At 38.0% G+C, this 20,377-nt stretch overlaps 1 protein-coding gene across 7 annotated transcripts in view; it reads left to right on the top strand.

Annotated features, from left to right (window-relative positions):
- The window catches only part of SWT1 (SWT1 RNA endoribonuclease homolog), a 33,465-nt gene that overhangs the window by 10,588 nt on the left and 2,500 nt on the right, over positions 1–20,377 (top strand). For 2 of the 7 annotated variants that reach the window (XM_052665672.1, XM_052665675.1), the window contains 10 exons: positions 2,261–2,449; positions 3,007–3,100; positions 4,647–4,783; positions 5,597–5,784; positions 6,674–6,812; positions 7,568–7,713; positions 9,109–9,317; positions 11,047–11,169; positions 18,653–18,719; positions 19,594–19,658. In XM_052665672.1, the coding sequence (XP_052521632.1) occupies positions 2,261–2,449; positions 3,007–3,100; positions 4,647–4,783; positions 5,597–5,784; positions 6,674–6,812; positions 7,568–7,713; positions 9,109–9,317; positions 11,047–11,169; positions 18,653–18,719; positions 19,594–19,658 (1,357 nt within the window). Of the gene's footprint in view, positions 1–2,260; positions 2,450–3,006; positions 3,101–4,646; positions 4,784–5,596; positions 5,785–6,673; positions 6,813–7,567; positions 7,714–9,108; positions 9,318–11,046; positions 11,170–11,759; positions 12,322–18,652; positions 19,162–19,593; positions 19,683–20,377 lie in introns of those variants that run through there. The other 5 variants (XR_008202152.1, XM_052665673.1, XM_052665671.1 and 2 more) reach the window with 5 other exon arrangements.

The following is a 20,377-nucleotide window of genomic DNA, read 5'->3' as shown; positions in this document are numbered from 1 at the left end:
ACTTGGTCCCTGAAGTCTCTCTTCTCCAGGCTGAACAAGCCCAGCGACTCCGTTATCCTGTCACAGGAGGGGTATTCCATCCCCCTAAACATCTCTGTGCTCTTCTTTTGGTCTCACACTGTGGTAACAAGGCACCTGGCACTCAATATGAGTGATCAACGAGTCTTGTTTATTGATTACCAAAGATTCTCTTTTACACATGTCTTAATAATACTCATATGTAGTGCAAAAGCAAGCTCATCATTGGTGCTTAAAGCTGAATGCCAATCCCTCCCATCTTCATTCCTTTGGTTACTGCTTCTGTTTCTTTGTATCCACGTCCTGTGTCCTTGCCACTTAACAATTCAGACAAGCTGGGTTCTGTAATTCTCAAACTCATGATCAGCGAGCTGTACCATGTTTACGTGCCCTTTGTCACGTAGCCATTCCTCCACATCACACCAACAGCTCTGTGTCTTTCCTGAGCCAGGGATCATGGGCCTGTATGCAGTACTCCAGTCGGGCCTCTGAAGAGTAGGGTAGGGGGTTTCAATCACTTTCTGTTGCCCTCCTGGCCACCCCTCTTTTGATACAGCCCAGGAAATGGTTGTATGATGTAATAATGATGTAATGATAATGTAATTCACCATGTGAGCTGCAGCTCAAGGTCATTGATAAAAATATTTGAGAGAAACATTGGAACATCTAGTCCATTACTAGTGGTAACAATGATTTACTGTTAGCAGAATTAGGATTGTGCTTATTAGTTCTTGTTAGACATATTTGGAAACTGTAAGAATAATTGTGGTGGTTTATTTAGATAACGAATGCAGGTGTGGAAAATAATGTTAGTAAGATTCCAAGTAATTTCCAAGAGTGTGTCAGATTGTCTATTTGTCAAGATAGGAATTGTGTTGTGTAAACTGGGAACTGCTACCTTAAATGTATTGTTTTTTAATTTTGCAATTAAACACCAGACCAATTATGAAAATGTTTAGAAGATTGCAGACTACTACCTATTTACTACAAAGCAGGTGGATGCTAGTGGATATCTTAAAAATTGCATTCTTACCACGTGAATGAGAAGGCATATAATTAAGTATTTGTCCTGGGTGGACCAAGAAAGCAGTTATGAAATCTCTGAATTACCATTATTCCATTTATAATATTTATAATGTATTCCATTGTCATGGTTCTATGTTTTTGTTTTTGTTTTTTTTGTTTTTGGATTTCAGTATTCCACATCAAAACATCATGTAGTGTACGGGGCATTAAAGTGTCACTGCCCCAATCCCAGCTACCTATCCCTGTACATTACAGCAGTCACGGGATCTGGCCCTTCCGGGTGGGGGGGGCGCTCTCTTGCTGCTTGGCAGTGGGTGCTGGAGGGTGCTTTCCTAGCCGTTCCAAGCTTTTTCAGGTTTGAATCGGTCCCGGGAACTCTCTCTCTCTTATCTTGTCTGATTTATTAATCTCAATTTCAATTAAATTGTATATATTGTGTTATTTTGTATTCCGATATTATAGTAAAATAAGTTTTCCTCCATAGATTGTTGCCGCTGCTCTTTTCCTCCCTTTCTCCCTTCCCATTTTTTGTGGGACTGGGGTGGGGGGGGAGGACAGAGGCCCTGTCGCCCCTGTCACGGACATAGATTGATCTGGTCAACTCCGTGACATCCATTTATAATGCATTTGTAATAGTTTTGAAGCTGAAAAAAGTACTTAGATGCAAGTAAAAGTATGGTCCAGTAGCCATTCTTCCTGTTGTTTGCTGAAGAATGCTGGTTGAGAATTAGCACAACCCAGTGCTCTTTTATTTACTGATTGGTTTTGCACAGTGACTGCTGTGGTTCCTCCAGTGTTTTTAGCCTGTTCTTTTCAGCTGCTGTTACCTTGCTCTTAAGTATTACAGTGAGTATGTAACAGGACGTTGATCACTGTCTTTTATAATACTGCCACCCACTGCTGTCAGTATACTTCCTTGATTAAAATTTTTTATTCCTCTTGTTCATTTGGTAGTTGTTTTTTTTTTTTGTTTGTTTTTTAACCTGTAACCAACTTTTAGTTTGAGGTTTAATGAAAGAGGGAGCTTGGTTGATTTCACTGGTTCGTTTTTAATGCTAGGTATTTCTTGAGCTCTAAATATGAAAACTATTAGTTAAAAACAAAAACAAAAAAAAAGCATGAGCTTATATAGATAAAGTGTTAGAAATAAAATTTAACTGTGGGACTTCAGTTGGCCTTACAAAATGTCTGTTTTTTGGCCTTTTTTTCATTGTAGGGATTGGCAAACTTGCCTTGATAATTCCCTGGGTTGTTTTACAAGAGTTGGACAACTTGAAGAAGGGGAAGATGTTAGTGCATGTTCGACAAAAGGCTGTTCCTGCAGTCCAGTTCATCTATGCGTGTCTCAAAAATCAGGATCCAAAACTGTGGGGGCAATCCATGCAACTTGCTTCACAAAAAATATGTAAGACATGCAGTCAGTTTGGCTTGGAGTACTTAATCTCATGTGAACTTCTGCTCTAAATTTGTAATTTAATATGGTCTTTGCTCTGACTTTGCAGTTTGCTAATTAAAACTTCCTAATTGCTTACAGGAGTTTTCAGAGCATATCCTATGGCTATAGTATGCAGACGTTCACTGTCATTTCATTGATTATTTCTCACTTTAAATTGCATCTATTAAGTTGCTATGTGGGTAATTACTTAATGAAAATTCATTTTTTTTCTTTTTTTTTTTAATCTACAAGCTAAGGGTCTGTTTTACGCTTTTCATTCATTGTCATAGAATCTAACATGCTGAGAAGTTTGTGCAGGGCTCACTGGAAGTTTTCTGCCCCACCGGTAGTGTTCTTTGAGAGGAGCAGAACCTTGGAATTCAAAGCTCAGATCTGTGCTTTGAATACACTACTCTGTCCTTGTCTAGGGAGTGCTGCATTTAAAAATAGTACCATGACTGCAATGAAGTGTTTCTTCTGCTTAGTTGTTTCTATACGAGTCAGCACTGCTTTAACTAAATTTGCAGATGGCCTGTGTGATGAGAACAACGATGATCGTGTGTTACAGTGTTGTCTGCAGTACCAGAGCCTCTTTCCTCAAGCTGTTGTTATACTGTGCACGTGAGTTCCTGGGTGTTTCTTGAGCTGTTACAAAATTTAAGGTAGTCTTATGCCAGATACAGCGTTTTCAAATTGTATCTTAAAACGAAGAGCTGCTTCTGGAATAAGCTTCTGAGGAGCAGTTGCTCTCTTAGAAGCTGCTGTAGAAGGGTACAGTAAAACGTGAAGATTGTAGGTGTAGTTGCCTTCAAGTGCACCAAAGCCTGAAGTAAAGTTTATTCAATTTGAAAATTTTTGAAAGAATAACTCAAATTTTCAAAATCTTACTCAAATTTGTAACAAATTATGGAATTATGACATTAAAAAAATGTATTTTTATTAATGGCTGAGATCCAGTTAGCTGCCCAGGTGGGATTGCCTCTGGGTTGAGGGAGGGTGATAAATAGCATGATAACTGCTGAGTTTTTGGAATTGATTCTTGGTTTGGATACACTTGGATACAAGTGATGTGAAGCTAATTTTTTAAAAGACTAGTATTCCTAGACCATAAACAGGTTGGTATGTTTCAGGAAATAAAGTTGATTATCTACGTATCAGTTGGTTTGTGTAAGTTGATGTGTGAGACTGGGTTGTTGCTGAAAACACTATTTCATAGAGTGTTAGAATGGTTTGTGTTGGAAGGGACCTTTAAGACCATCTTGTTCCAACCTCCTGCTATAAACAGGGATGCCTCCCATAGCCCGGGTTGCTCACAGCCCCATCCAGCCTGGCCTTGAATGCCTCCAGGGAGAGGGCATCCACAAGCTCTCTGAGCAACCTGTTCCAGTGTCTCACCACCCTCACAGTAAAGACTTTATTCCTAGTATCTAGTCTAAATCTACTCTCTTCCAGTTTAAAGCTATTTCCCCTCATTCTGTTGCTACAAAAGTCTGTTGCAAAAAGTTCCTTCCCAGCTTTCCTGCAGGCCCCTTCAAGTACTGGAAGGCCACTATAATGTCGCCTCAGAGCCTTCTCTAGGCTGAAGATCCCCGGCTCTCTCACCCTTTAGATTTTTCTGAGTAAAGAACAGAATGTGTTGCTGGTGACCTTTAAAGTGCTTTTCATCTGAAAATGCCTTTATCAGTGTAAGCAATGGGAATTTGTGAGAGAGTACAAGAGCACAAGTTTGTAGCAATTGTGCTACAGTATATGTGCCTCAGGGTGGTATCTGTGAATATAACTCAGCCAGCACATTATGGAAAATGGGGCTGTATTATATCAGTGTAATAAGGTATGAGTGTCTTCAAATCATAGCCTTGTCTGCATTCTAAGATCATAGCAGCTAAGCATCACTACTGCAGTACTTGTGGTTTTGTTTTTCTTAAAGCAAGCTCAGAGCATGACAAATACTCTTTCAGAGTAGCTAGTTCAGTTCATTTTCTGTTTTTTTTGTTGTTTTTTTTTTTTCTGAACTGATTCTAATCTCGTAAGAAGGTATACTTTCTTATATACAGAAGATCACAAAATAAGCTTACAGGATTCAAATCTTTCAGTGCTTTATTCATAACTTATTACGTAATGTTAAGTACTGTCAGTTTTATGTCAAAAATTAATTATCTTTTCCTAGAGATGACAAAAATTTATGCAATAAAGCCATTGTATGTGAGGTCAAGGCACTCTGTAAAGTGGATTTGGTTACTGCTCTGCTGAACCTGAATGTTAACAAGCATCTGAACTGCCTGGAACTGCAGCAGTCGAAATGTGGTAAGTTTGCTTAATGTGTGCATAAACATACACTGGCTTTTGAGACCTACTGATCAGCGTAGGAGAGGGAAAATAGTTATATAGACTCAATTTTTATACAGTTTGAATCCTCAGTGTTTGTTTTGGATAGGTTTTCTGTTTTCAAAGGTAAGCAGTTTCCTGAAAGTTTGAGACCGTTATTAAAAAATTTGTCTCTTACGATGTGAGGAAATTCATATGGCATCTTTTCGTTTTACAGAATAACAAAAACGAAATACAGCATGAATTACCTTTGTTTACAGTCCTTTAAACTGTGTCCTATATTACAGGACTTAAAACTGATGTTTCCAGTTGAAGAGTTTGGGTTCTATTCTTGCTTAGTTGTAAAGCCTTTATACTGAGCTCATCCTTTACTTTTTCTAGCATCCCAATCAGTAGAGCTAGATTCTTGTATTACTTGCTAATGTTTCAAAAGATGCAAATACAGCTTGCAGTGGTAAGCAGTGATCTTCTCATGCTTGCTGATAGCTCCACTGCCTGTATATAATCTGAGGTATTTAAGAACAAATAAGTGATAGCACAAATGAATAATACCTTGGGGAAATTAGATTGTCTTGTTTAGTTGCTCATAAATAAAAAGATCCACAGTACAAATGTGTATAACTGGAAATGCTTGAAATCTGATTAGGTGTACCTTATCTGCTTTGTACCACAGTGTAAAGTACAGTCTGTCTTTTATTTACGGGAACAAGTGATTTGTATCACTTTGTATCAGCCTATATCAGCTATAGAAGCTGTTGCAATTAGTATCTTGTATTGCTGTTGGCTTTACAGATAGAGAATTCCAGAAAACAAAAGAAAGTGATGCTCATCTTACTTTCCAGAAAACAGAAAGAAGTGATACTCATCTTACTTCTCAATTTCCGAATATAATTCCAGATCTTGAAAAGAACTTAGGAGAAGCTTTATCTTGTATTTTGGAGACTGAAATGAAAATTGTATTTGGAAACCTATGGATGGAGGTAGTTTCATATGTCATCTTTCTTGGTATTTCAAATATTAAGAGTTTTAATATTTCAGTGATTTCTTTACCTATGTTAAACTGGCGGCTAAGTCTTGTAATTTATTAATGTAACAGTCTGCTTAACATGAGTGTTTAATTTTACAATTTCATTTTATGACAAGATGATTCTATCTGACCAGTAATTCCTGCAGTAATAATAATAATATGGTAATAGAAATTCTGGCTATGTGGCTGTGCAGTATGAATTTTCCAAACTTTTTGTATTAATTTCACTGCACTTAGACTTTTCTGTGTGTTTAAATCACTGAATTGTAAATATATCCTTCAATAAAATATTCTATCACATTTTATGTGATTTATATAATATATATAATATTTTATACAACGTTACACTTGTTGAAAGCATTTGTTTCCCATCAGAGTGCTTTTATATACCACGAGTATAATTATTCACACACTACATTGCAGATACAGAATTGCACGGATGTTAACCTCCAAGCACTTACTTGCTTTTTCAAAAGTACTGTTCGTATAAAATAAGTACGCAATTACAATACATTTTTAAATTATACGCTGCTTTTACTGTGCATATGCCTCTGTGATCTTAAAAGAGTTGTTTGCATGAGATGCTTACTATTTCACAGGATGGAGTTTTGATTAGTTACTAACTAGGCATTTACAATTAGCTTAACTGGTTCCTGTCAACATCTTTCCAAATTCTGGTTTTACTTCATAGCAATAAATTACAATTTAATTGGTTTGTTAAATCTAAATATAACTTTATTTCTGAGGAATCATTGGAGTTCTGCTTCAGCAAGTGCGAGTAATGTTATTGAAGAACAGAACTGGACATGTCTGTTTGACTTTTGAAATGTGTTGTCTTTCAGATACTATATTTAAAGCCACCATGGACATTAGCAAACTTACTGCAGTGCTACAAAAAGCACTGGGTGGCTGTTTTTGGTTATGTTGTGCCAAGGAGCTTACTTGCAACTATTGAATTTCTCTATAAACACTTTTGTACAGGTAAGAATCTCTAAGAACGTTGATTTTCAGTTACAGAAGTAGTCTTAGCTGAGCATGTACTCTATATGGTTAAATTACAGAATCCCCAAGATTGGAAAAGACCCACAAGATCACCCAGCTCTAGCATCTAGTAATGTAGAACCAAAATCAATGTAAAAACATTTTAAAGAATGTTTACAGTGTTGGTCACTGAAGTCTCTCAACTATTTTTAGGAAGGAAATAATCTTCCCTTCATTTCCTTCTGTGTTTTATATTGCCAAGTGATCTGCATTTGATAAATAATTTGTTGAGGAGTAAAGTGAACTTAGTGTGGTAAATGAGGATGAGGACAGGGTGGCTTGTTCTAAAAAACAAAAAAAAAAACAAAAAAACAAACCAAAAACGTGAAAAATAAAAGAACCCTTCCATTTAGTGTGTTGTTTAAGGACTGGATTTTAACAGATGCAGCTCCTCTGGGATGTTGCTGTTCCATATCTATTATGTTAGATATGCCACTAGAACCTCTTGCCAGGTTGTAGATAAGTTTGGAGGACTTGGTTAAGATGGAGAAATGTTAGCTCTACGCCCTGTTGCTAATATTTCTCTTGAGGTTTCTTTATCTGATGTTTCTGAGACATTTTTCAAGGCCTTATATCCACCTTAGTTAATTCAGATATTTGAGTATTAAAATTGCCTCCTAACAATGCAGTGCTAACAATGCTTAGCATCTAATTATTATACTTTTTTATTTCCCATGTTAACATGTAAATGTCAGGTATAACACTGGACACCTCAACAGCTGTTGTCTTGCTCCAGGAAACCAAGAAATTACTGCATGCTTTCAGTTTGAGGTCTGATTATGATGGAGTGCTGCCCCGGGCTTATGAGAAAGTGAATAAGCTATACCAAACATGTACAGAGGTGAGAGTTGTTTCAATATTCGTTCACCTAATTGGTTCTTGAAATTGCTCTGTGTTTGTATTGTAAACCAGGCTTCGATATTTAAAATATTCACAGAATTTTAAAAAATTATGGTAGAAAATATTGCAATACATTGGTTGTTTTATAATAAACCCCCAAATTTAACTTCTATTTTCCTGTAGCAAACATCTATCTCTACATGTAAGCTCGGTAGGCTTTTTTCTAATATAAATGTATTAGTATTTGGAATGTGACTGAAAAACTTTACCTTCAGTTGCCTTCAGGAAAAACATCTTGGTTTTATATTGTATTTGTGACTGTTAAAGATGATCTTAGGGATTAAAATTAAGGATTTATTTTTTTATATCAATCCTGTATTATTATTCCTGGCCACGTTATTTCATCTTTCTTTGTCTCAGTAGCTGTATTTCTGTATTAATACATACACAGGAGGGACTTCTTTTATACCGTATGCTTTGTGGTAGTTAGTAAAGAGTGTTCTGTTACCTTTTGTGCTCTGAGAAGCATGGCCTTACGTGCAATTCACCTATGAGTTATCGTGGAAGAAATGTCAGTGTCTTGGTTTGCAATGATTGTTAGTTCTGAGTGTAGTGGCATACGAAGGGAGTAGTGAGCCTGGGTGACTTGAAATCTTTCTTCATGTGGAAAAAAAGAGTGCGGGTCAGAATACCTGTAAAAAGTTATTTTAACTGTTGGAAAATGCTGAAAGGGAAAGGAAGAAGAGGAAGATCAAGGAAGGGAAGGACGATCTAGTATCATGTGTTCATGGGTCTTGGTTCTCTGCTGCAGTCCTAAGTTCTCCGTGCATTGCAGTCAGCCATTATTCTGTGATCAGTGCCGCACTGAGAAGGAAGCTTTTTGAAAGCTTGTTTCCTCCTGTGCTTATCTGACTTTTGACCTCATAAGGAAATGTCATTTAACAGACTTGTTTGTGTCACATCAGTTTAACCTGGATACATCTCCTGTGTTGGTTCGCCACTGATGTATGAATACTTCTGCTATTGCAGAGGAGTCTGCCATCACTCATGAGAGAGAGAGAGCAGTGTTGTCTTTCCATGTGCAAGTAAGAGTGTTGTAGTTGATTTTACCTGTGAAAGCTTTGATGAAACTTACCTGTGAAGCTTTGATGTAGGGTTTTAACCTTTGCTTCTGTTTCCTGATCTACAATTATAGAGGAAAATCTTGGTAAAAGGCTGAGAGGTGCATTAGATACAGAGACTGTCATAAAGATGATTAAAGTTGGAAAGATATGCCTTGCTTTTTTGAGCGCTACCTTAACAACAGCAAAAGCAACCTGAAGCAATTAAAAGTTTTCAAATTTCCTTAAGATAGGAAATTAAATACATTCAATATTTGCTTCTAAACTTTTTTAAGGCGAGATCAGGCAGTGAGCAGAATTCATCTGAAGACAGCACGATTCTTTCAAAAAGTTCTCTGTGCGAAAGAATGGAAGAAACAATACCAAATCTCCAAAACTGTGGAGAAAAAGGGCTGCCTGCAAGCATGCACGTTGCTCAAGAAGACAGGCACCAGGAGATCTGGTCAGTCCTTGAAGGTGTATGGAATACAATGAATTTGTACAGGTATGATGTACTACAGAAATGTCAAAGTTAAACATAACTTTATGTCATTTCCATTCAAAAATACCATATGAACTGCTTGTTTTTGCTCATTTTAGAGAAGAAGCTATTAGTAATTAATTGAAATTAATGAAAGCATAAAAAAAAAACAAACAAACATTTCACACAAAGAAGTGAGGAGCATAAGAACTGTTATATAGATGCAGTCACTGATCTGTATAGCCTGCTGTTCTTTTTCCTGGCAGCGTATGAGTAACTTAATTGAATGAGTTACTTAAGACTACAGTGTTGAAGAGCTCATAAGGTGCACAAATGGGAGACTTCAATGAAAATTTGATCTTTTTCCATAGAAAGAGGCATTCAAGCTCTGTGTTTTCCTTTGGTGACTTCCTTCTCAAACGCTGTGGAACTGCACTACCCTATGCAAAAGCACTTTTTAGATTATTTTTTAAACCGTAATTTATTGGAAATAGTTTTCCAATAGTTTTTAAGCAAATTTCTTCACCTTAAAGGTGAAGTATCCAAATGCAGAGTCTGCTCATTCATTTCATTTCTCACATAAGCTCAAAATTGCATGTAAAAAAAGTCCCTCCATATAGAAGTCTTAAATCTGTTTTTTTTTTTTTATTTTTGAAGACTCTGCTTGAAAATCATTTCAACACTGCTTTTTTTTGCATGTTATTAAAAAAAAGCATGAATAAATACTGTGAGGTTTCTGTAGTCTTAATCTAAAATCTTTTTTGAGACGTGGGCTCTGAGTTCTGTCAAGCATAAAAGAACATTTTTTTTTAATTATCTGTTAAGAACTCATATAACAAACAGTGATAATAACTCTACCCATGCCACTTCTAAACTAACCTTTCAGTATGCTGTGGAGCTGCACCAATGTAATTCTTTTGGGCTTACACCAATGCAGATTAATCTGAATTGAAGCTGGCTGGAAGATGACTTCATGTGCTGTTCTGGCCAAATGAGGATCTGCATAAGAAAGCAGTGTAAAACAATTCCACCTCCAGAGCGGGGATAGTTGGTTCTCTGGCTGGGATATTTCTCAATTTCGTGGTTGCAAATACACATTGTTTCATGAGGAAAATCTATTTCAAAAATACCTCTTGAAATAAAAATGGAGCCAAGTTGTTGGATCTCGCTGCCTGTTAAAGACTGTGGTGTGAAGAAAATAAAACATTCTAGAATTGTTGGTCATGTCACACTTGTCTTACATCAAAAAAATCCTGCTTGTCTCCCGTCAGTGGAGCTTATTCTTTGTGAATGCAATGCAGCTTCTGGTCCCAGTGCTGCAACTACTGAAGGAAAGGTGTCAGCCCTGATCCACTAAATACGGAAAATGAAAAAGCTTGGAAAAGTACATAGAAAACAATTTTCTTTGCTTCTTCAGCCTAAACACCCTCTTCGGGGGGTTTGCAGAGGCTTGCTCGAGTTACATAGAGTGAAGAGATGTTTTCATTTCAAGTAAAGTTTAATGATAAATCTGTTTAGGTAATGGTTAGAGGTAAAATACTGTTAGAGAGTTGACAAGGAAAATTTTAAGCAGAGAATAACAATTGTAGGGCATAGGCTTCCTAGACTTCTTTAGACTATGTGGTTATAATATAGATTGATGTTTGACCTTGCCTTATTAATAGTCAGAATGCAGTGCATACAAACAACAATGAATTTAAAGGATTTTTATTTACTGCTTTTCTTTGTTTCATATTTGTTTTTGTAATATTAGGCTTGAAATTTTCCAGAAGTTAGAGTCCAACACAGTAGTTGCGAAGTCTTCATTCGAAGAAGCTTTTTCGGGACTGCAGCAACTGTTAGCAGCTGTGAATTATATCCTTGAAGGAATTCATAGGTGAGCATTTCAACTAGTTGTAAGTTGTAAGAACAGCAGTCACGGAGTCCTAAAAGTCACTTAACTATTGGTGCCAAACTAGAGGTTACATGTGCATGCTTAGTTTCATAATTTTCAGTAATATCTCAGTATTATATCTAGTACGATTTATTTTGGTAATGAAAGAATAATTAATCAATAAGAAATAACTAGCTAACTGGTAGGCCACCAGATTTCTTGTAGTGAATTTTCTTTTATGACTTAGAACTTGTTTTGATGTGATGACAAGCCGCTGGCACTGCTTGTAGTGTTACAGCAGCTGTGATGTGGTTAAATGCTGCATTAGCTCTGGTGGCAAGAGCTGAGAATCATTTAGAACATTTATTTTTTCAAATGTGAGGCCTGCTGGAGTTGGGTATATTTCTAATGTTTAAATGGAATTTTGAGATTTCATTGTTACTTAATTATAGAGTATTCTTTATGAGTCAAACCTGTGCTGCTGCAGTGGTAACAAGCTGAACTCTACTGTGGCAGAATAATGTTCCCTCTGTTCCTTCTTCCTCCTTTTTTTTTATTTTGTGTGTGTGCTGAACAATAAATATGGACTGCAGAAAGATGAAGGTATTTCTTGTGCAGTCTTTACATGGTCCTCGTTTTGTAGCAGTGAAGTTTAACCAGCAGCAGGAACAGCTACAGAAGAATGCTTCAAGTTCTCTTGACTGTGCAGCTCTCTCTATTTCCTGCTCATGTCCCATAAAGGGTACTTATGGGAACTGCTTTGCAATTGTGATTGAAGTTACAGATACTGCTGTAAGCATCCTTAACGGAGGTGTTTCTGACACTTTTTCTTTTCTCTTACTGGAAGCAACCTATCTTCTATATTTCTCCTTGTGGAAGAACTCTAAAATAACAAGGTCTGCCATTATATCAGAGAAATGTGTTTTTCAGAAAATGTGCCTTTTGATTAGAAGAGTGCTTGAGGCAAACAGGACTCAGGTCCTTTGTTGAAATGAGGAATCTATTTTCTGTTTCACGTGATTATGCTGAAATTCAGTAACATTTATGAAATAATTCTGAAATACTCTTAAATTTTTCTTTTCTACTACTAAACTACAGTATTATTACTATACTACTATTATTAGTTCTGTAAATAAAAGTGGTTTTCTTAGAATATTTCAATTTGAAAAGCTTGCTGTGAATTTGTCCCTGGAGTTGCAGTAGGGGGCGTCGTGGGTCAGGAAATTCAGGAGCAGTAAAACGTGTCTGTTTTCATCTTAGTGTGAGGCTTCTGAGTAGGTTTTCCAGCTGGAGTCAGCAGCTGTGCTTTTAGGTCATCGCTGTTACATGTGTAACATACAGAACACATACATGATATATATTTATAACAGGATATCAAAACAGAAAATTGAAGTTTGTGAGTGAGGAGGCTCATTTTACCGGAGTGTCTCAATGCTTCTGAGGCTGAATTTAATGTGTATATATTTTATTTTTTTATTTGTTTTTTTGTTTTGTTTTGTTTTTAAATAGTACCTTACAGCAATTGGTGTGATTATAGAAAATGAAGCATCTGGAGAAAAAGTAGTGAAAAAGTTTTAACTTGAAAATTTGGAGACAGTAAAGGTTTAGTGACAAATCATGGTAGCTTCTGTTCCTTGCTATCTAAAACAAATAAGAAAAAAACTCTTGTGAAAGTTTGGAATATTTAAAAATAAGTTGTGATGAAAGTGCAGCTGCATTAGAAGTTTGTGGTTGTTAAAAACAGTTAGAAAAACACAGTTGCTCTTCTTGAGATAAGTGTGTGATTGTGCACTTCCTCATAAACAAACAGATTCTGCAACACTGCTGTGTCTGTTCTGACCTCTTGACCTGAACATGCTTGTGACAAATACAGATATTATGAAAAACAGGCTGCTTCTTGGGAGAATTCTCACCAACAGCTCTGTGCATCTTACCCTGCCCTTGAGACTTCCGTCATGCAGTACAGACTTTTATCGTTGTTTCTTCCTACAGTGACATTGATAGCAGAACAGAAATGACATGGCAATGTGCTGCATGCCATAGATGTTAGGCAGTGTTACAGTAAAGGCAATAACTAGTACGGCTAGCATCTGTATGTAAGCTGCCTGTTGGCAGCAGGGCTCCGTGCAAACAAAACATTACTTCATAGTTGTCTCAGATGTGGCTGATCATGGGAGCTCCTGTTCTATCACTGTCTTCTTGAAATTTACTGATGAAGAAGTGAGCACAAATGGCTCCTTTCCCCTTTACATAGAGAAGAGCATGGTACGTGCTCGTGTGCATAACATGGATTCACAACAGAGAAAGATGATTAAATCTCCAAAGTTTGTACATCTACTTGTGAAGCCATGAAATGTTTCTCAGGTGTGCAGTATTACCGAAACTCAGGACCTCATCCATTGCTCTCAGCGTTTTGGAGATTACCCGAGTGCTTCTCTGGATGCTTTAAAGCAAGTGTACTACTTTATTTATAAAATGCCAAAGGTGGGAAGAGTAGGAAGAAAAATCTGTTGGCAGTCTTCGCTTTATTCCAAAGCAGTGATATTGGTCCGCAAGTCGTTTTATATAACTGAAGTATATACATTGTTTTTAATTGCCTTGAGTAGTATTTCTGCATCTTTTCAGCGATGGCTTACGCTAGTATTGTATTGAGTATTGTTAGTTGTGTTAGACATTATTTTGAACTAGTTTACAAAGGGCCCATTGTGGGTCCTGATCCTTGAAATATTTTTTGGTTTTCAAGTTGCTCTTTGAACAACAGAAGAATTTATGCAACTCATGGTTTCCAAGTTTATGCCAATTTTTTCATCACTTTAAAAGTTCTTCCACTGATCCCACTGAAAAGTATTTGGGCCTTTCACATTTGGAGGGAAGAAAAGTTTAACTATTTATCACAGATGATTAGTTCTTCAGAAATTCTGTTTGAAGAAATGCAGAATGCATCACAAGAAATGGCTGCTGGGGTGTACGTACTGGACTTCCCTCCTCTCTACGCATTGAGGATGTGTTTAACTTTTCACCTGTTGAAGTTGAGGTGTGTACCAGTAGAGGACTGGAAGTGCTTGTAGCCTTTTATGGCTAGTCTTCTGAAATATCTTCTTATGTCTTGTTGGTCTTGCTTTAACATAGTGATTGGAATGCTAGAAACAGACAGCTTTCTTAACCTTTTGAAAGCTTTATTGGCAGCATTTAAGTGTGTCTGAAAGTGTTTGTGTAAACCAAGTGTCATTCGACAGAGGGTAAATTCTGATTCAAGGGTCTGCATGCCCCACTGGGGAGTTTGACATGGAACCTTACTGTGTTGTGGTTCCCGACCAAGTTCATTTAGATGTGAAATCCTTTTCAAAATCAGAAGTGTGTTTTGTCTTCGGTGAATCTATGTAGTTCTTTCTAGTTGGTTGGTGTTTTTTTAAGCTGTACACTAAGAAAAAAAAATACTTTGTTCACATATCAACTTCAAAATTGCTCACAAAAAATGGCTTATAGCAAGTACTGTTAGCTACAGAACTCAGACATTTGTACCAGTGCAGTGCAAGGTATGCAGGTATCTGTTACCTACTGCAGGAAGTAACCTGAATTCTGTAGTAGAGTGGAATTTATAACATGTTTACAATTCGGAAAGCACTGGTTTATTAATTTCTCATCTAAACTTTTTAAATTTTACAGTATAATTTTTTAGAGGTCTTCTCAGAAAGGCAGTGCAGTGTTACCGTATCCGATGTTATCTTTGAGTTGGATGTTTTGCAGTTAACTAACATAAAAACAGTCCTATTGATTTGAAAACAGTTCAGCAGATGCAGAGAAACTGTTTCCTTGGCATTTCTTAGGGAATTGAGATGTCTTTTTCTTGACACATAGTAAATTCTTTCTTCCCTGAGACTGCTAAGATATTTAGTTATTTTCATTGGAAGTCTCTACGTTCAGAGCTTTACTTTCAGTCTTTATGCCATCTCCTTCTGGAAGTAAAACAGAGAGAAAATTCCATTTGAAAATACACTAGCACTAGTCATTTGTTGGTTTTGTTATTATTATTAATTTATGTGAAACCCAAGACATTCTTGACGACTGAAGAGAAGCTGTTAAATTGCTTGTTGTTCCTTACTACAGCAATGTAATGAGGAATTGCTGAGTTACCAAGATTTTGGGTGGCACAGAAGTTTTGTGTTTCCATTTGTCATTCCTTGTTGCATTTCTGATCTTCTGACATGCAAGTTAACCAGAGCCTCACAGGGTTAAGCCAGGCATGTCCCGGCGTTCAACTGCATGCGGTTTAGCCCCGCCCATACGGTGGCACCGCTGCCATGCAAGGTGCAACATCATGGCAGCAGCTCATCGTCTGCAGTTTCCACTGTCTGAACCGGAACCAGGGCACAGGGAGGGTGGAGTGGAGTGCTGACCCAAGTTGTGGCAAACAATTTCATGCATTTTGATACACTAGCTAGAGATGGTCCTGTGAACAGTGAAAAATATGCAGCCTTGCTTTGTGTTTTGATAAAGGAATTTGAGATTTCAAGAGCGCTGAAAAAATCATCAATTTTTTTATACATTTGTGAGTCCATTTTCAGTTGGCATAAAAACATTGCTTGCCAATTTTTGAATGCAGTGTATGGAGTAGCAGTCAGATATTCGAATCTGATGGTATCTCCGTACCAGACTGCTGTGGTTTGACCTGGAGGTTGCTGAACACCATACAGTCATTCCATCCCTCCTCCTCTTTCCAGAGGGATGGAGGAGAGAACTCGGGGAAAAACAAAAATAGAACTCATGGATTGAGATAAAAGTAAGAAAAGAAAAAGGATAATAGTTGTGAATGTATACAAGGAGCTAAGCAGTAGCAATTGCTCACCACTCACCAACCAGTGCCCAGCTAGCCCCCAGCCACTGGAATAAAGCAAGAAGAACTCCCAACCCCCTCAAAACTCTCCTTCCATGTGTGTCGTATGACACGGGATGTCCCTCTGGCCAGTTTAAGTCAGTTGTCCTAATTTGTCCCCTCCCAGCACTTTGTTAGCATGCGATGGGAAACTGGAATGATCTTGGCTCTGTGCGACACTGCTTAGCAGTAACTGCAGACACCAGTGTTCTCAACACTGTTTTTTTTCCTAAAACCAAAATCATACCAGGCAGCATACCAGGCACTCTGAAGAAAACAATTCTGTCCCAGCTGAAACTAAGACAGAGACTGTTATAACACCTCTCTTACCAGAGCACAGGGCAAACAAAGGCAATGGCAGAGTCCTTATTTGAGAAATAGGTGCTATAGGAAAAGATACCAAAGAGAAATTAATGAACTCCTCTCAGTAGCAGTTTGGAGACAGGGGCAAGCTGAGGAATGCGGCCTTCCCCGTTCCTACTACAGACATGGGAGGAAAGGGCTGGGGAAAGGGGGAGGGGTATGTGTGCAGGCTCAGGCTGTGCTCCCGGAAGCATCGCTGAGATAGAAGGGTGTCTGCAGCCCCCCCCAGCCACATCCTCACCTATTGCTTGGGGGCTGTGACCTTGGAATTCCACTGCACCAGAGAATAATACCCCACACTTCACTATCTGGTATGATTTGTGTCATCACTTTTTGCTGTAATGTGTGCTTGCAAACAGTTATTGTCAAGGATGAAATACAGGAGGAATAAAAGTTAATCAAAAATTTCAGACGAACACCTTGAGAACTTAGTGATGATGGCAATGCCTTCCATTCAACCAGACTGATGCATTGCTTTCACAAAAACAATGTCAAATATCCCACACGTTCTGTGGGGTTTTTCTCTTTTTTTTTTTTTTTTTTTTTAAAAAAAAAATATATTTCTATTAAAACATAGGAATGCATTCTGTTAGTTGTAAACATTAACTGTCCTACATATCTTACATGCTGCCCAAGGCAGTTCCTCTTCACTCACTATACCCTAGATAAGGCAGAAGATCGGATCCCTGTGTCCAGAAGCTTACTTTTCTGCAGTGAAGTCGCTTAGCTTCGTGGCTGAGCCCTGTGTCCATCAGGCTGCTGCCATCAGATGGCTCCATTAGCTGGACAACGCCAGCCTCTGTGCAGCTCAGGGAGGAGGAAATCTGAGAGTGAACACAGGCTGAATTCTGAGAGCAGCTGCTGCACATTCTGCTTTGGCTTTGTGTCTGTATGCCTTCTGTCTCATTGTCTGTGAGCTCAGTGTCTGTTAGTGGCTGGCAGGCTGACCTGCTTTCCCTGCCAGATTGTGTTTTTCTTCTACTCCCTGAGTAAATTTTCTGATCCTTTCCAGATAGACTTTTGCATTTTTCCCAGCCAGGTATGGGATCCTGTTGTGAGCTGTTTCCAGTCCATTCTTGATGTCATATCTGTCTGTGCATTTGTCCTGCCAGCTGTCTGATAGCTGGTAGGGAAACAAACATCCCAGATGGGGTGGGAAGCCCAGTTTTTATACCTTTTGAGGTATAAATTGTTAAGTCTGGTTCTCTCTTTCCTCCCCTCTGCTCCAGAAGTAATAGTTAGCTCCTGCTTTGTAGCTGGCACCCATACTGGCGTTCTGTATCTCTGTGTAACATGCCTCTGTAACTTGAATTCAGAAAGCTGCACAGACCCACACTACAGCCATGACGAATTGCATTTTCATGGCATTCCAGCCTTGCCAGCAGTTGCTCAGTGCAGAGTTTTTGAAGTAATCAGAAGTTACAGTGTGTGACAAAGGGCCATTCGTAGTTTGGTTTTGCACAGCAGAACTAATTGGAAAGGCAAAGGGTGTCCATGGGTTTGCTTTTGAAGTACTTTTGATGTAATGTTAGGAGAGAAGCAGCAGCAGTGGTTAAATAGGTGCAGACTAAAAATGTATGAAAACATGCTTTTCAAACGTACATCTCTTATAAAGTCTCTGCTTTCCATAGAACAGAATGGTAGCTACTGGAGATGGAAGGAATGTGAAGGAATTTTAAAATAGTGGCTGCGGTGTAAAATCCCTGCCCATGTGCTCCAGGCCTGGAGCTTGTAGTCCAACTGCTGCTTAGTTGGAAACAGCAGTAGGAGGATGAATGTTGACCTGTTAAGGATTTGTGGGGGAAGTTAATGTGTAGGCTCTTCTCTTACCAATTTTTTTTTCTGAATTCCATGTACTGCAGTGTTTGATCCTTAAACAATTGTCTTTCATTTGAAGATATTGTAGTGCTTTGAGCCAAATGTTAGGCCTCTTCTTATGTTATAAACCCAGGAGGAATTATTGTGACTCTCCAGACTACCTCTATAATAAAGTTCACTGAGGATTTAACGTTATTTATTTGCTTATTAACACATTTTACTTGGGTTTCTTCAGAAAACTACGAACACGGCTGGCTTGAGAAATGGAAAGGGATGAGTGGGAGGAAAAAATCTTCAAAAATTAAGAATTTATTTTTTGTTTAAAGAAACTAATTTATTTTTTTTTAATGAAGCGTATCTGATTGCTGGTTTTTAATTATTTCATGGATTCCTTTGGCATACTTAAAAAAAACAAAACCTTTTCTTTTTCAGAGTTCTGACTCCAAACAGTAGTTTCCAAGATATTTGGACACTCTATAACTTCCTCATAAGCTTCGAGGTATAAAGTTTTCTTTAACATCTTGTCAGGTGCACTCCTATTTCAGTTCATTTTGATTTAAAGTACTTAGGGGGTTAGCTGTCTTAGCAGTTCATTGCCATTAAGGTAGAATTTTGAAGATTAGCTTTTATTTACTTTACTGGATATTAGACCTAAGATGTATGCTTGGGCAAAACCTACAAAAATTATTAGAATCTATACTAGTACTAGAGTTGCTTCTGTGAGTTTTGGAGCACTCACTTGTTATGAATGTTTCGTAAGAAAAGCCTCGAAGCTGAAGACACCAAAACAGCCTGAGCTAATAAGCATTTTTAGAAGATGGAGCGTTCGACTGTGGAGAATACTGGCTACAGTTGGCAGAAAAATTTAAAAAAGGATAAACAGAAATTACTAGCTCTTCTTGAATTTTTCAGTGCTGAAGGATTTTAAGAAGAGGAAATGAGTAAGTGCTTACAATAGGATATCTGTGTTTTTCCTGTGAACACAAAGATATTTCAGATTTTCGGTCCTCTCCCATAGAAGAAATTACTGTTTTCCAGCCCTGCACATATAGAATGACTGTATACATGGAATTAAAGTGAGTCAGAACTTCTTTAGGTTGCTTTAGGATTACAGAAGGAAGGAAGATGTGCGTTTTTGCAGGAATTGTGAGAAAATGGGGCCGGAGTGGTATTTGTCAGTCACACTGTATGCACTCATAATAGTTAGTGATAATTGATTTTATGCTGCATGTGACTTTTTTTCTTTTATGTACAGTCTCAGCTTGAGAGCCTGTTAAGTAATACAGTAATGGTATGTCATACTAGTTGCATAATTTAATTGGTGTGCAATACTTGGTAAATTACTGCAAGTAATTCTTTGTTATTTGTTTTAGATAAATAGCAGCATTGTATTTTCTGCCGAGGAGCTCTATGATTGTGTCTCACAGGAATTGTATCGGTAAGCCACTTATCGATCAATCAGGTGGGTTCTGGGCAGGGTTTCGTGCACTGTGTGGGCCTGAGTGCAGTAAGAGAACTTATTCTGTTAGGTAAAATAATTGCTTCTGTAGGAAAGGGATAGAGAAGACAAACGGGGAGAATTTTGTTATAGGCTTTTAGACTAGAGTGGGTGAGGGAAGGATGTGCTTAGAGATGAGGCAGCAGCACTGGCACAGAGCTGTCCAGGTGTCTGACACGAGGGGAGGTGTTGGGCCTGCCTTGCTGTACTGGTTTTGCACTGCTGGTTTTGCAGTGGGCAGGGCCAGTGTAGTCAGCATCCATTCAAGGGGGCTTAGAACATGGAAGAGCATTTAAATTAATTTCAGTGTACCTGCAGTTCTCTTTGCAACTGAGCTCGTAATCACTGTGAAAACTTTGCTGAAGTCCACAGAGGAAAAAAGCCTGTGGTTTTCAAACCCTGTGGCACCGGAAACTGGGCATGTGTGCAGCTGTGTGCTGCATTGTGGCCGTTGTTCTTAAGGCTATAAATTACACTATTGTGTGTTACTCTGTGGTTAGTAATTACTGTGGAAAAAAATGGAGATGCCAACTTAAGATTTTGATTACTGTATCTATTTTAGGAGGGTTTTTATGGTTCAGTTGCAGGAAAATAAATGTTCTGTTGCACAGCTGATGTTTTTCAAGGCCTTAAAAACATTAGTCTGAAATAAATGTGCA

The sequence above is a fragment of the Tympanuchus pallidicinctus genome, unplaced genomic scaffold (assembly GCF_026119805.1).
Source record: "Tympanuchus pallidicinctus isolate F22 unplaced genomic scaffold, pur_lepc_1.0 scaffold7, whole genome shotgun sequence".
NCBI classification, from domain to species: Eukaryota; Metazoa; Chordata; class Aves; order Galliformes; family Phasianidae; genus Tympanuchus; species Tympanuchus pallidicinctus.
The sequence above is the reverse complement of the archived record's forward strand: the minus strand, read 5'-3'. Positions and strand labels throughout refer to the sequence as shown.